The sequence below is a fragment of the Coenobita brevimanus genome, chromosome 61, assembly GCF_032717465.1.
Source record: "Coenobita brevimanus isolate Jiangsu-jjx chromosome 61, ASM3271746v2, whole genome shotgun sequence".
In the NCBI taxonomy this organism is placed as follows: domain Eukaryota; kingdom Metazoa; phylum Arthropoda; class Malacostraca; order Decapoda; family Coenobitidae; genus Coenobita; species Coenobita brevimanus.
Genome location: NC_137014.1, coordinates 39,325,812 through 39,341,324, shown reverse-complemented (window position 1 = coordinate 39,341,324; position 15,513 = coordinate 39,325,812). Strand labels below are relative to the sequence as shown.

General features: G+C 40.2%; 1 protein-coding gene across 1 annotated transcript in view; it reads right to left on the bottom strand.

Moving 5' to 3' along the window:
• The window catches only part of LOC145403771 (protein maelstrom homolog), a 49,970-nt gene that overhangs the window by 14,611 nt on the left and 19,846 nt on the right, over window positions 1-15,513 (bottom strand). Inside the window, exons 4-7 of the mRNA XM_080275449.1 lie at window positions 13,466-13,599; window positions 4,339-4,417; window positions 2,493-2,641; window positions 1,927-2,118 (exon numbers count right to left, since the gene is read on the bottom strand). Coding sequence (XP_080131575.1) covers window positions 1,927-2,118; window positions 2,493-2,641; window positions 4,339-4,417; window positions 13,466-13,599 — 554 coding nt within the window. The remainder of the gene's footprint in view (window positions 1-1,926; window positions 2,119-2,492; window positions 2,642-4,338; window positions 4,418-13,465; window positions 13,600-15,513) is intronic.

Below are 15,513 nucleotides of genomic sequence, written 5' to 3'. Positions count from 1 at the left end.
ACCAATTCATGCCTCTCTCTTTCCATTCACCATAGCACCACACACATCTTTTACACAGTTAACAGAAATCTGAGTTCACAAGTTATGACAGGACTGAACAAGTATGTGCTGGTATCCACATAATGCTATGGGTGTAACACACTGGTATCAGTATGGTAAGAATATGATGTCCAAGTACAATGACAGCAGACCTGTCGATACATGTAGGCTATAAAGACTGTAGAGATAAGAATAAAGAAATGGTGAAATACATGAATGATCTAGAATAAGAAGCTCAATGTTAAAAAAGTACATAGCTAAAGACAGCATGGGCACAGGAAACAGAAGCAACCCAGGGTATAAAAGGTGTACCTTAGCTCTGGAAGGGCCAAAGGAGTATATGGAGGCTGCCTTACTGATATGTGAATAGATAATTTTAAAAATATATCAATCTGTGTATGCCAGTTACCAGTTACATAAATACATTCATTTTCATTCATTCATCATCCAATCCTATGTCGCCCCATGAGAGGTGTAGGAGCCCGGGGCTAAGCAAGTTGGTCCTGACATTTAAGTTGAGAGTGACCAGTCTCACTCATCCCTGAGTGGCATTACGTGAGCAATTAACCCCAACCACCCCTTAGATATAAACCTTTACTAGCTCAATACGCTGCCATAATTACCCACTAAACCACCAGGTGCCAAAATTTGTTAATACAGTACGGTTACCACCCAGTATAACAAATGGTTTCCTGGTGTACAGGAAAACATTTGGCTTGTCACTCAGTGCAGAGTCAACCACAGGCAGAACAAAGAGGAAAGAATGATGGAAAGAAAGACAGAAGAGGGAATGTAAAGTCACCCATTGACAGAAGGATGAGGAAAGAATGAAAGAAAGAAAGACAGAAGAGAATGGAAGGGAAGAAGGACAGAGGAGAGGAAAGGGTAGACACCTAAGTGCAGCACTACATCAAGTGAGTGGATGGTGGGTGCCCCCACCTACCACAAAAAACAGTATATATATATATATATATATATATATATATTCCATCCATCCATCATCCAATCCTACATTGCCCTATGAGGAGCGTAGGAGCCCGGGGCTAGGCAGTTGGTCCCGACATTTACGATGAGAGTGATATATATAAAATTGTGGTTGGTGGGGGCACTTGCCATCCACTCACTCTATGTAGTGCTGCTCTCGGGTGACTGCCCTTCCCTCTCTTCCTTCTTTCCTTCCATCCTTCCTCTTCTGTCTTTCTTTCCTTCATTCTTTCCTCCTCCTTCTGTCTACAGGTGACTCTACACCGAGTGACAAGCTAAATGATTTCCTGTACACCAGGAAACCATTTACAGTACTATGCTGGTTGGGAATCATATGACCTGGTGATTTAGTGGGCAATTTAGGTGCTCCAATCAGATTGAGCCTGTGCAGGTTTATATCTAAGGGATGGTTGGGGTGTTATTGCTCACATAATGCCACTCGGGGATGAGTTTGGCTGGTCACTCTCATTTTAAATGTCAGGACCAACTTGCCTAGCTGCAGGCTCCTACGCTCCTCATGGGGCAACACTGAATTAGGTGATGAAGGGATGGATATATATATACATATATATATATATCCATCCATCATCCAATCCTACATTGCCCCATGAGGAGCGTAGGAGCCCGGGGCTAGGCAGTTGGTCCCGACATTTAAGATGAGAGTGACCAGCCTCACTCATCCCTGAGTGGCATTACATGAACAATCAACCCCAACCACCCCTTGGATATAAACCTTCACTGGCTCAATCTGATTGGAGCCCAATAATTACCCACTAAACCACCAGGCGCCAAAATATATATATATATATATATATATATATATATATATATATATATATATATATATATATATATATATATAAACAGAAATGCTGTATTATCTTTAATAAAAGCAAATCTCACCTTAAACAAAGTTCTAGGAACATCCACAATGACCCCTCTAGCAGGGACAGCACGGGGAAGATGCTTTCCCTCCTTTGGTATAATCCCGTAGGTTTCTTCCAAATTAAGGTTATCGCACATGAGAAAGACCCACCGTCTGGCACAAGATAAAGTGCAATGCTTGCCAAAGTCTGGATGGTTCATCACATGCCACTGCCAGTGTATGTGCACGAAAAACAGGTTAAGAAAAGGTTCTCAAGCAAGAGAATAGTACGGTTAAATTACTAGTTTTACAATTTTGAAACGTTTAAAAAAAAATTACGGTACAATACTTAAAATACCAGTGCATAGCTTAACGGATTATGACCTTAGTGACTAATGAATGCAACACCACCTATTAGGTGAAATGTTAAATGGTTGGTCTCGTGTAGTGACTGGCTCAAGAGATTTCAGTATTCAACATCAGCTATATGTCTTTTTGAGTGATGAACTCAGTATCACAGTAATAAACTCAGCATCTACTCTAACAAATGGCAAGTATCTTCACTGACAATGATTTAAGTAACATTACAATACGATTAGCTTACCGGACAAGCCATATTAGGGTGGTAGTCAAGGCCACAGTGTGTTAACATTTCCTGTGATACTGAAATGGGGAGATACTGGCCTTGGAAGGTGCTGACATAGATGTGTTGAAACAGCAACTCAAGTGAGTAAATCTTGAAGTGATCATCAGCTAAAAAGAAAAAAAAAGTACTGTAAGAAAAAATAATTACTGTATATTAATGTTTATCAGGCTACACAGCTCTACTAACAGCTCACACAGACCTACTGTTTAGTAACCAACATACAAACCAGCCATTCTACTTACTGTAGATATCTATCTATCTATCTATTGCCAGACACCTCAATCCCGTTTGGGGTGGCCACAAACAAATCGCCTCCAAGTCGCCCTGTCCCCCGCCATTTCACTGCCCTGCTCCCAACTCACACCCCCCTCTCTCATATACCTCTCCACCCCATCCCTCCATCTCATCCTCGGCCTCCCCCTCCCTCTTCCCCCCTCCACCTCACTCACATACACTCTCTTCGTCAGTCTTTCACCCTCCATCCTCTCCACATGGCCACACCACCTCAGTGTGTTCCTCATAACGCTTCCTATCACATCCACATCCACACCACAACGCTCCTTTATATCCTCATTCGTCAGCCTGTCTCTCCACGTGACTCCACAGGCTCCTCTTAAACAACTCATTTCCACTGCTCTCACTCTTGACTTGTGTCCTTCCAACAATGTCCAAGCTTCACTTCCGTACGTTAGAGTTGGTATCACAATACTGTCATGTAGTAACTTTTTCACTTCCATGCTCACTTCCCTGTTTCTTATCACTGCTTTCAAGGAACCAGCAACCTTTCTTCCCTGCTGTACCCTTTCAAGCACTTCACCCTCCAAACCTCCATCCTTACCCATCACACTACCCAAATACTTAAACGTACTCACATTTTCCAATTCCTCACCATCTAACATCACTGTACATTCACTAACTTCACCTCTCTCAAAGACCATCACTTTACTCTTCCCTACATTCACCTTTAGGTTCCGTTTCTTACACACTCTCTCAAACTCATCCACCAAGCCTTGCAGCTCCCCTTCGTCTTCACTCAACAACACAGTATCATCTGCAAACAACAGTACAGGGAGTTTCCAAACACTATCCTCTCTCACCAGGGACACTCCAACATCCACTACCCTACCTTGTACCTCTTTTATTTCCCCCATCCATGTACAGACTGAACAACCATGGAGACATGACACATCCCTGTTTCAAACCAACTTTCAAAGAGAAAAATTCACTTAGTTCACCATCCACACGCACTGCAGCCTTCCCACCATCGTACATACTCTTCACAGCATTCAACAACTTCCCATCTACTCCATATATTCTTAACACTTTCCACAATCCTTGTCTATCCACTCTGTCATATATATATATATATATATATACATATATATATATACTGTATATATATATGTAAGAGCTGTATCTAAATAAACACAACCCACAGTGTATTTTGTATTTTGTTTTTTATATCACCAGACAACTTTAATCAGTTCTGGTCAAACAAAATTAACTCAAGGGTTAGATATAGCGTTCATTATTCCCTTCATTAAGACACATCTTAACCCAAGTTAAACAATCGTCTGGAGACAGCAAGAATGAAATTAAGAATGAAACACTGGAGTGAAGTGGTTAAAGAACACACAAAAACTGGTAGATACTGTGCAACAAATTATGGAACCAAACAAATAAGCAATATCACAGAAATGTTTTAGTTTAATGTTATGAAGAACAGTTCATAGGTATTAGAAAAATGAAAAACAAGTTTGTATAAGAAAAAAAAAAAAAAAGCCAGCAGTACTAATATATTCACCTCCAATGTAATTCAGAACTCCCTCTGCTTGTTCCACCTCCTCCTCCAGGGTATACAGTGGGGGTATCTTGTTTTTCTCCTGAAAAAGATGCACACCAGGATATTTGCAAGGTTTTTTGATAGGTTTTGAGATAAATTACTGAAAATATATTCAGTCTATATGCTTAAGTTGCCAAAAGTGGCAATTTTTTTACATAATGACGTTTTTTTTTTTCATGCCACAACATCACTGATTTTGCTAGCTAGATGTCACAATAAAAGAGGTGACATAAGTGCTTGATTTTTTTTTTAATTACAGTACCTGTACTAAATTTTTACATTCTATGATTAGATGAATTCAGAAAATGGGCTTTCAATGGGGGACTTTAGAGTGCTGCATCATCAACTCAGTCCTACACCAGTCCTCTGCTGATTATCATGCTTGTAATAGTCGTGGATTATTTTTATTCTCATGCTGAACCAAGAGACACAGTAGTGGCATATACCACCGAAAATCTTAACTTTTATAATTTTATGATCTACAACTGAGATGCACTACTCAAATGTCAGCATTTCACAACTTTGCCTTGCATAAATTCTATTTGGTTTATTGGTCACTGTATCTGATCTCTTACATATTATTAAGGGCTGCTGGTTATTCATTATCAACATCAATCATTGTTCTGACAGTCCTTGTATTATCTGAAATTTAATATTTAGTACATTTAAGCATTTAACATATTGCTTAGAGACTCATGCATGTGCATCAAAGAGACAGTCCTGAACAGGTAAGCCATTGCTTGTTTGCCAAAGCACACTTCATTTACTATGACTGTACAAGAGCTGCACTTGTTCCGTCTGTCCTCAGCTAATATTTGAGAATATGAACTATACTGAATTAAAGGAGTTATATGTGATACCTCTAATTTAGAGGATGTCAAATAAATTCAGGAACTGCTTATTTACCTACTTTGATACCCAGAGGCTTGGGTGTTGCAGCTGCACGAGGCTTACATGAAGGAGTGTTAGTGCCAACTTTAACATAACTGTGGATGTGAGACAGCTGAGGAATGTATATGGAGTACAGAGGGTGGACAGGATATGAAATAATGTGATTCGTGAAAGATGTGGAACGAGGAAGTCGGTGGACACCAGAATCGAAGAGAGTGTACTGAGATGGTATGGTCATGTGGAGAGAATGGATAACAGTAGAGTGGTAAAAAAGGTATATCTTAGTGAATCTGAAGGAGAGAGGGGGTGAGGTGGGCCAAGAAGAAGGTAGAGGGATATGGTGAGTGAGTGTGTGAAGAGAGGTTTGGAAGTTGGTGAGACTAGGGGACTGACATGAGATCGAGCTGGCTGGATGAATGTTGTGAGAAGAAGTGCATGATCAGGGATTTGGCACCCCTTTTAAACATGACAGCAAAGGGATTGACTCTATTGGTTACATTTATGTGAAGCTACAGAATGTGGTGAATGTTTTGGGCATATCAGATAGAGCCAGGATTCCGGGAACTTGAATGATGAGTGAAGAGAAGCGTGGCCCGTTGGACTGGACAAATTTGGGCTACTCCTCACCCTGCCATAGGGTGGGAAAGGAGGTCCGGATGATGACAATGACGATGATGATGATATCCATGTTGTATCTTAGTATCCATCCATCTATCCATCATCCAATCCTACATTGCCCCATGAGAAGCGTAGGAGCCTGGGGCTAGGCAGTTGGTCCCGACATTTAAGATGAGAGTGACCAGCCTCACTCATCCCTGAGTGGCATTACATGAGCAATCAACCCCAACCACCCCTTGGATATAAACCTTCACCGGTTCAATCCGACTAAAGCACAATAATTACCCACTAAACCACCAGGTGCCAAAATCTGGTTATATGGTTACCACTCAGCATAGTAAATGGTTTCCTGGTGTACAGGAAACCATTTGGCTTGTCACTCAGTGTAGAGTCACCCACATGCAGAAGGAAGAGGAAGGAATGAAGGAAAGAAAGACAGAAGAGGGGATGTAAAGTCTCCCGTAGGCAGAAGGACAAGGAAAGAATGAAGGAAAGACAGAAGAGGATGGAAGGAAAGAAGGATGGAGGAGAGGAAAGGGCAGACACCCAAGAGCAGCACTACATCGAGTTGAGTGGATGGTGAGCAGGTAATGCCAACATTTTTTTTTTTATACAGTAAAACTACACTATAGCAGACTAATTGGGGCCCAAGCCATTCTGAAAAAAGCGATATTCCGATAAAAGCAACATCATGGTACTGTACTTGAAGCCCTCTCATGTGACTTCAGAAACAGACTCTCGTAGGAGATGTTGCATGTTGATGATCTGGTGTTGATTGCAGAGAACGAAAGGGAGGTGGAGGAAAGATTTAGGAAGTGGAGAGATGGTATGGGACACAAAGGCTTAAGGGAAAATGCAGACAATATAAAAGTGATGATATCTAGGGTTGGCGGCGGTACTGTCAAAGACGAGGGAGAGTGGCCATGTGCAGTTTGCCACATGGGCATGGGAAGTAATTCCATCTTATGCGGTTTTTGTGATAAATGGTTGCACAAGAGATGTCGTGGTATCAGAGGCAGACTGTGAGATAATGCTGATTTTATGTGTACGGCGTGTCAGGGAGAGCAGGTGGAGATTGTCAGGCATGAAAGGATTGAATTTGCTGGTGAATCTCTCGAGTGTGTAGAAGAGTTTTGTCATTTGGGAGACATGTTGTGTGCTGGAGGTGGGGCTGGAGCTAGCTCTGTGGCTAGGATGGGAAGTGGTTGGAAGAAGTTCAGGGAGCTGGTGCCTCTCCTGACACTGAGAGGACTCTCCCTACCTGCTAAAAGGTCTTTATATGCAGCATGTGTTAGGAGTGTAATGCTGTATGGTAATGAGACCTGGGCAGTAAAGGAGAAGGATATTCGCAGGCTCAGACGTACAGAATTGACAATGATTAGGTGGATGTGTAGTGCGTCCCTGCGTGCAAGGTCTGGGGGGGCTGGGTTTACAATGGAAGAGTTGAGAGGTAGGATGAAACTGGAGTGGTGTTGTGATGAGGAGAGGTAGATTGAGATGGTCTGGGCATGTGAAGAGGATGGGCGATGGTAACTGAGTGAGGAAGGTGAGAAGTGTTAATATTGGTGGTGGGGTTATGAGGGGTAGACCGAGAAAGACATGGGGCGAGGTCAAGCGTGACCTCAGGGTTAAGGGACTGAACAGGGAGGCTGCAACAGATCGTGCAGCATGGAAAGCTGGCATTAGGTGACCGAGGCCGATGCATGCAAGCATGTTGGAGTCTTTAAAAACGAAACGAATGAACGAACGCTAGTCCGGATCACACCAATGGTTTTTAAACTCTTTTCACTACCATTGCAGTACTGTACTGTACTATACATTCACTACAATAATCAAATTGTATAATATATATAATAATACTGTACTGTACTCTGATAAACATGTCTTTTATTTACCTTATTGTGGTGAACATGGTTGAAGTGGTCAGGCAGTCCGAACTGCTTCTGGCTTTATCGAACTTTTTCTGATATATAAGAATTTAGTCCGGTGGCTCCTCGATTCCGATAAAAGCGAATTCCAGTCTACTGAAGCTCGTTATATAGAGAATTTACTGTATAGACATTTATATTTATTTTTCTTAAGCTTTATCTTTCTATTAGCAGATGTACAATTAGGGGGAATTTATGATCTGCACAGTAACATGAAAGGTGTGCCAAAATATAAAGTCGCTAGGGACTTTTCTTACTACTGCTATAATGTCACTACCCTTTGATTTGTATTTCTGACGAAGTTACATAGCCTGGCCAAGTTTTAATTGTATAATGCCTTTCATTTAATTGACATCTTGAATAAAAGTTGCCACCTAAATGTCTATAAAAAAATAAAATTCTGAAATCAATTGTATACTGTTTAATATCACCAGTTTACATCACTTGTAACATAAGGATATTACTATGTAACAAAGAAAGGAGCTGTACCATGTCTCCACCTGTCATTTGGAATTTAATGGTCCTATCAAATATATTCCTTCCTTCCTTCAATTTATGGAAGGGATGGTAAAATAAATCACACAGCATGTATGAAATTACCTTTATCACTCTTTCTTGCATCTGCCCTCCTGTCTTCCTATTTCTTTCATCTGTCCTGTCACTTTTTATTCTCTTCTTCCTTTTCAGGTGGCTTTACATTAAGTGACAAGCCTAATGATTTCCTGTAGGCCATGAAACTATTTACAATGCTGGGTGGTAACCACATAATCAAAACATAAGTGCTCCTTACATGTCAACAAGTGGGTTGGCGGAAGGTTAATGTCCTTCCCCATAATATAACTAATTCAAAGACAAATGGCCACCCCCTTACAGGATTATGGCGTCTGGCTATAGATCGATAGACAGATGAAAGACATGAAGATCAGAAGACCATGTCCGAGCCTCTGAATGAGAAAATGATGTCAGGAACCTAAGTCTTTCAGTCCGATGATATACCTTTAGTTATATTCTTGCTACAACCAGATGATTTTACTCTATTCACAACTTCCTTATACTGAAGGGGGTTAATGAAGGCTGCATCATCATTCAGTTAAGTCTTCTCAGAGTGAACAAAATCATCAGGACAAAGAATAAAACATCATCCGAGTGAAGGAAGTAGTTTACCAAGCTCATCAAGCAGCTCACACTCTAGGCTAACTTGTAATTTTGTCTTTTTTTATTTTTCCTCATATGAATCAGGGTGCATCATATGAATAAAACAAATATTGGACTTCAAAGCCTTGATCATTGGCCACAACAGTCTTCTGCTAGATGAAACTTAAGCATGCCCGCCTGCATCGTGAGGTACTGAAAATGAGCTACGCTTTATCCTATCTTGGGGACGGTTGCCTATGAAGTGTGGAAACAGATTTCAAGTGGCAGTATATAATCAGTATTAAATTTCATGAAACTATGGCAATGACAAGCATCATTAACGCCCTATTCTTACTCAGAAATACGAAACTAATGTAGACATGAAAGCCAACTCCACTGAACTCATTACAGTAGTAATATAATGAACTGACTGTGTGTAAGGGATTGCTGAATGAAAGACCAATTCAGTATCAGCAAAACAGCCAGTCAAAAGTATTCATTTATGGGTGCGGTATTTTTTATCATTGAGTACTGTATTTCATCGACTTGAATGGTCTATGGTCTTGCCAACTCTCTTAAATTTACCCAGACATATACAATGGTCACCACAGTTATGTTACTTTTTCGGCCCAAGAACAGAGTTAAGCTTACCTGCTAGGTAGCAGACAACACTCATAAAGTTCCTCATTGGCAACTACATATCACTTAGTTCAAACTCTCATGTACATTTTTCAATACATTACAAAAGTTGGATGGAGTTAGTGAAAAGAACTGTGTTTCAAGTTTTGATAGCTCAATATGCAGAAGTAATTAAATTACCATTCACAGACAAATTCAGCAAAGTAGTGTGCTTAGGCTTTGACACAAATGAGTTAAAAACTGAATTACAAGAGCTACTCTTCTTATTCAGTCATTCTTGGAAATAACCAAGCTTGGGTAAGAGTGACACTGAAAAATAACTGCTTAGGTGCTATAAAAGGATCAAAATACAGTAAACCCTACATATAGTGAACTAACTGGTACCAGACCCTTGACAGTAAAGCTTACAGTTCATTAAAGCTGAACACTGTGCTGTTCGGTAATTTCCTATGTGTCATGGCTTCTTCCAAACAAAGATCAGTAAATATAGAGCATCGTTCGGCCATACACTTGTACACAATAACATACAGATAGGTCTAAATGGCACTTTTTCTCAATCAATGCTCTATTTACTAACTTATGCTGCATTCTGTGGGATGTGCAGGAGTGCGTGTATGTGTGTGCGCATGCACGTGTGTGTGTGTAGGGACACCATGCTGGTCGGTGCTTCCCGCGCATCCATTCTTTTACTGAACAAAATTCATTAAATGAACAAAACATTCAGTCAGCTCAAGATGGTCACTAAAACCGAAATTCATTAACATGTTACCTGCATTTTGGGCCACTGATGTACCACTTGCTGTATTCTTTACTAACGTGTTGGTACACAGATGGTACAATAATGAGTAAAATTTTGTTTTCACTTTTTCATGTACAGAGTTTCACCTTCATGAATAATGACTGGGCAGATTTGTTGTTGTTTCTGCAGTAGAAGACACAATGAATAGGATAATGATATATGATTAGGGAAATGCCTATTTATTAAGAAAATATATATCAAACTTCTAGCAGTGGCCATTATATTTCATTTACATGTCAAACAATACTATTAATTGCACAAAAGCGTTGAAAGACAACCCTGTCTTGCAGAAACCAGGCCATGAGATGCAAATACACTTTTCTCGAAAAAAAGAAAAAACAAGGAGTGTATTTACTGTACTAATGACGACGTTTTACGATTTTTTACTATAAGAAAAAACGGAGCAACCAATTGTTTTGAACAATTCTAAATTTACTTTCTTGGACTGTGGTAGGTGGCAGCGCTCACCATCCACACACTCGATGTAGTGCTGCTTTGGTTGTCTGCCCTTTCCTCTCTTCCTTCCTTCCTCTTCTGTCTTTCTTTCCTTAATTCTTTCCTCTTCCTTCTGCCTGCGGGTGATTTTACACTCCCTCTTCTGACTTTCTTTCCTTCACTCACTCTTCCTTCTGCCTATGGGTGTCTCTACAATGAGTTACAAGCCAAATGGTTTCCTGTACACCAGGAAACCATTTATTATGCTGGGTAGTAACCATATAACCAAATTACGGCACCTGGTGGTTTAGTGGGTAATTAAGGCACTCCAATCTGATTGAGCCTGTGTAGAGGTTGTTGAGGTTTACTGCTCACATAATGCCACTCAGGGATGAGTGAGGCTGGTCACTCTCATCTTCAATGTCAAGACAAACTTGTCTAGCCTCTGGCTCCTACACTCTTCATGGGGGGGGGGGGCATAGGATTGGGTGATGGATGGATTGAAGAAAAAAAAAATGGATGTTTCTGGTTACTATAAATTATTTAAAATTAATTATACATAATTAATTTTAATTACTCTTACCTGGATGTTGCTGATTACCATCGTGGCTTTCAATGTACCAAGCTGTCATGATGCCTGGTTGTAAGAAACTCACTCTACAGCAATGTAAAAACCTTCAGAACGTTCATAAAGAAATGAAGGAGAAAGGAGGAAGAAGAAACAAGATATAAGATAATGTAGTGTTGGACTTTTGCTTGGATTTCTAACTACAGTACTGTACAGGGACACCTCACTATATGATACCCTGGATTAGCGACGGGTAGAAATACCACCCTATCCAGCCTATCGTACGCCTACCCTCAGTTTTGCAATGGGTCTTGTGAGGCATTGTCTGGGGGTGATCGACTAAAAGTTTGAATCACGCTTGTTCCGCAACCAGCTGAGCCCGCCCGCCACATGGCCTGCAGTCCTAATGGACCCAGGTTCAAATCCCGGATGGGAGAGGGAACAGTTTAAGGATCTGAATTTCATAAAAGCAGACTTTCCTACCAGCTGACATGTCATAAAAGTACCACCGCTAAAACCAGTAAACCACTCATGTATGAGACAGCCCTAGCATGTACAGTACTGTACTCAGTATGGGCAGCGGGTGTTGGTGCCGCAGTGGTGACATGTGGAGGTGGAGGAGGACTACTGGGCCCTTGAGATAGGCAACTGGCCAAGAGAAATATGCCCTGAAACCTTAGCCCAGAGTCAGAGTCAGACACACACACACACACAAACAGTAATGCTCACGCAGCTCCAGCACCCATCGCTCACCCCCTGTGCACCCATATCATTCTTCTCGCACCACCCATCACCAAGTGAGGATTTCTCGTATGCTCGCCTACCCCGCATCGTGTTACATCACCAATATTACATTAAGCCGCTATCATAGTGCATCGTAACTATGTTCCAGCGGCGCCAGTGAGTGGTGCAGTGATACTGTGTGTGGTGTGAGATTTTGTTAATTTTGTGCTAAATATTTGCGATAATGTATGGTCAAGGTGCAGCATGTGGTGGGGCTTGTGATATTTTCTGACCTATTTCATATGATTTTCAGATTATATTTGTTGGTTTTGGTGAGTTATCAACAGGTTTTAGACTTAGGATAGCTTCTTTTAAAGCTGACTTGACTGAGGAGAATCCCATGGCTCAAAAACTCATCCCTATACCTTACATGTTAAATCTACCCGCTATGTGATACACCACCAAGTGATGTTTTTTTTCTTAACATATCTCATCATAAAACGGGGGTAGCCCAGTTCCTAAATAGCTAAGTCCCACCTGGAACTTCGTGACAGAGAATGCAAGATGGTAAGAAACCAAACACCACAGAAGAGCTAGGTAGAAGTGAGGGGAGACTATGCTACCTGGGCCAAAGTAGTACACCACATCAGTGGTCCACCAGTGGCCCAACATGCAATATGAGAAGAAAATATTAGGACACTGCATATTGGGCCACAAGTGCCGCACTACTTTTATGATGGCATAGCCCTCACTGGGACTCGGTGAAGTGACATACCTCCTCTCGCTGTGATAGGTCCATGCAGACTGGTGGGAGACCATTCTGAAGTGTATCACAGCATGGAAGAAAACTCATATTGCCCTAACACTTGGAACGTGCTAAAAGAGGGTTCAATATATCAAGGGTTTACTGTATCTGTACGGAAATACATAAACAAGTCCAGCCACATGTTCTTGACTATATAGGACAATCAAGGACAAAAGCTTACCTACTACAGTATTACATACATTGTGTACTCCAAACTTATGGCTATGGCATGTCTATCACTTTCCTCCCTCATACATTCATCGGTGAGCATCATCAATAGCCAGAGAAATAAAGAGGGCTTCTTCAGTTAAGGAATATCAGCAAGCAAAGTGAGAAGTGACAAAATAGCTGGCAAACTTTTTTTTTTCCTGTATTGTACAAGAATATTAGCCAGAAGAGGAAAGCAAGTAGAAAAAGTGAAATATTAGGCAAACCTTTGTCCCTGGTTACACAGGAATATCAGCCAGCAGAAGAAAGTGAGTAGTACAAAAGGTGAAGTACTAGGCAAACCTTAGTTCCCTATTGTAAAAAAATTATATTTGGCAAACCTCAACCACAAACTCGCAAAGTTCCTTCAAGGCTTCATCAAGATCTCTTCCATTAATATTGTTCTCATCCAGAAGATTGTGTGTGTCTTCAGAGTGCTGCTGAGCCAAAAATCCATACGTCGGTGGGATGATCGCTGGGGAGGAGGAGGAAAGTGGGGCTTGTGACAGTACTAATCAGTAAAAAGTAAGAGTTAAGTTAGCCCTTGAAGTGCATTTTAATGTTTTAAGATTGTTACTAATGAATTAACCCCTTTTCTTCACTTAAAGTGGCTTGTGACTCATTATGAACTTGTTTTAAAGAAAATGAGTTAAGCTTTCAACATACTGATCATGAGCTAGAAAAATGTCTAAAGTTGTTTCAATAAGAGGCATTTTGCCTGCACATATCCAAGATTTTAACTGAGTACAGTACAGTGGATTCGCAGAAAGTTTTACATATTAGGCAAATCCAAAATATGGAAATACATTAAGTAAATACCAAACTCAAAACCAGACTATGTCAAAATCAAACCTCTAATTTTCAGCGGGCAATGTAACTGGTGTCACATCTTTGTCTCAAACTTCTACTGTAATAAACTGTCTAGGCTACAGAATATTCTCTGCCACCACAACCTGTCTGTGAACAGTGGCCTTGATAAATTCCTGGTTATTCCAGCAAAACTCAGAAGTGACTCATTCTTTACTGACATCACCCTCTTTCACACACACACTTTAAGTATTGCAAAATGGATACATACTTCAGTAAAACAAATTTGGAAAAGAAAAGGGATAAAGGTAAAAAGCAAAATGATGATTTCTACCAAGAACTGGTTGAAGTAGAGACCCACAATAGACTGGTTGAACGTGTAAACAAACTAGAAATGGCTTTCAAAAATGAAATTGATGAAATAAAGAAGCAGATGTACTTGCAAAAGGAAGAAATAGAAAAACTAGGAAGGGAGGCCAATAAGAAAGACACAACCATCAGTGAACTAACCGTGGAACTGAGTACACTTAGGAAGAAAATGAGTGAAATGGCAAGTACAGTAGTCAATCATGAGAGTGTTATGGATGAGTTCAAAAATGACACAGAGACAATTAGGCAAGTTAGCAGTCTTATTGACCAGAGCAGTGATATTGAGGAGAAGATAACACAAGTAAATGAAGCTGTGCAAAGCTACAAAAATGATGTAGAAACCACGTATGCTGAAATGGTGAAAGTAAAGAAAGACTTAGAAACAAGGGTGGAGGAAAAAAGCATTAAAAAGGAGGTGAAAAGAATAATCCAGAACAATCCAAAGTTAGCCAGAGATTCAGTAGAGATAAACAAATCAATAGTAATCACTGGTATAGAAGAGGATGAAGTTAAAAACAAGATGACAAGAGACAAAAAGGAGATGGCAAATGTAATGAGCTTACTGAAAGAAGTATCAGAGGAAATCTGTAGTAAAGACATAGAGGAACACAAAAGGTTAGGGAAATACAAGAAAAGCAAGACCAGACCTCTAAAGGTGACTTTCCAGAGTGTAAACACTGTGGAAGAGATACTAAAAAATCCAAAGAATCTTAAGGAAAAAGAGGAGTTCAAAAATGTATGGATAAAAAGATGCCTAACACAAGAGGAACTGGAATTACTGAAAGAGAAAAGGGAGGAAGCAAAAACAAAAAATGAGGGAAGATCAGAAGAGGAGAAGAAAATTTTTTTTTACAAAGTAATAGGATTGCAGGTACGAAAGTGGTACACAAACATGATGGAAGAAAAAGGAGGAAGGTAGTAGAACCATGCCATGACAAGTATATAAACAAGATGATAAAGTTGATATACTCAAATGTGGATGGAATGGTATCTAAATTACTAGAAATGAATGATTATGTCAGAGAAAATGAACCACAAATAATATGCCTAACTGAAACAAAATTAATACCAAGGATATCAAATGACATACTAAACTTACAGGAATACAATATATGGAGAAGAGACAGATATTTAAAAAAAGGAGGAGGAATTATAATATTAACTAAGAAAAATCTAGAAGTCAAGGAAATAAAACTAGATATACCAACACAAG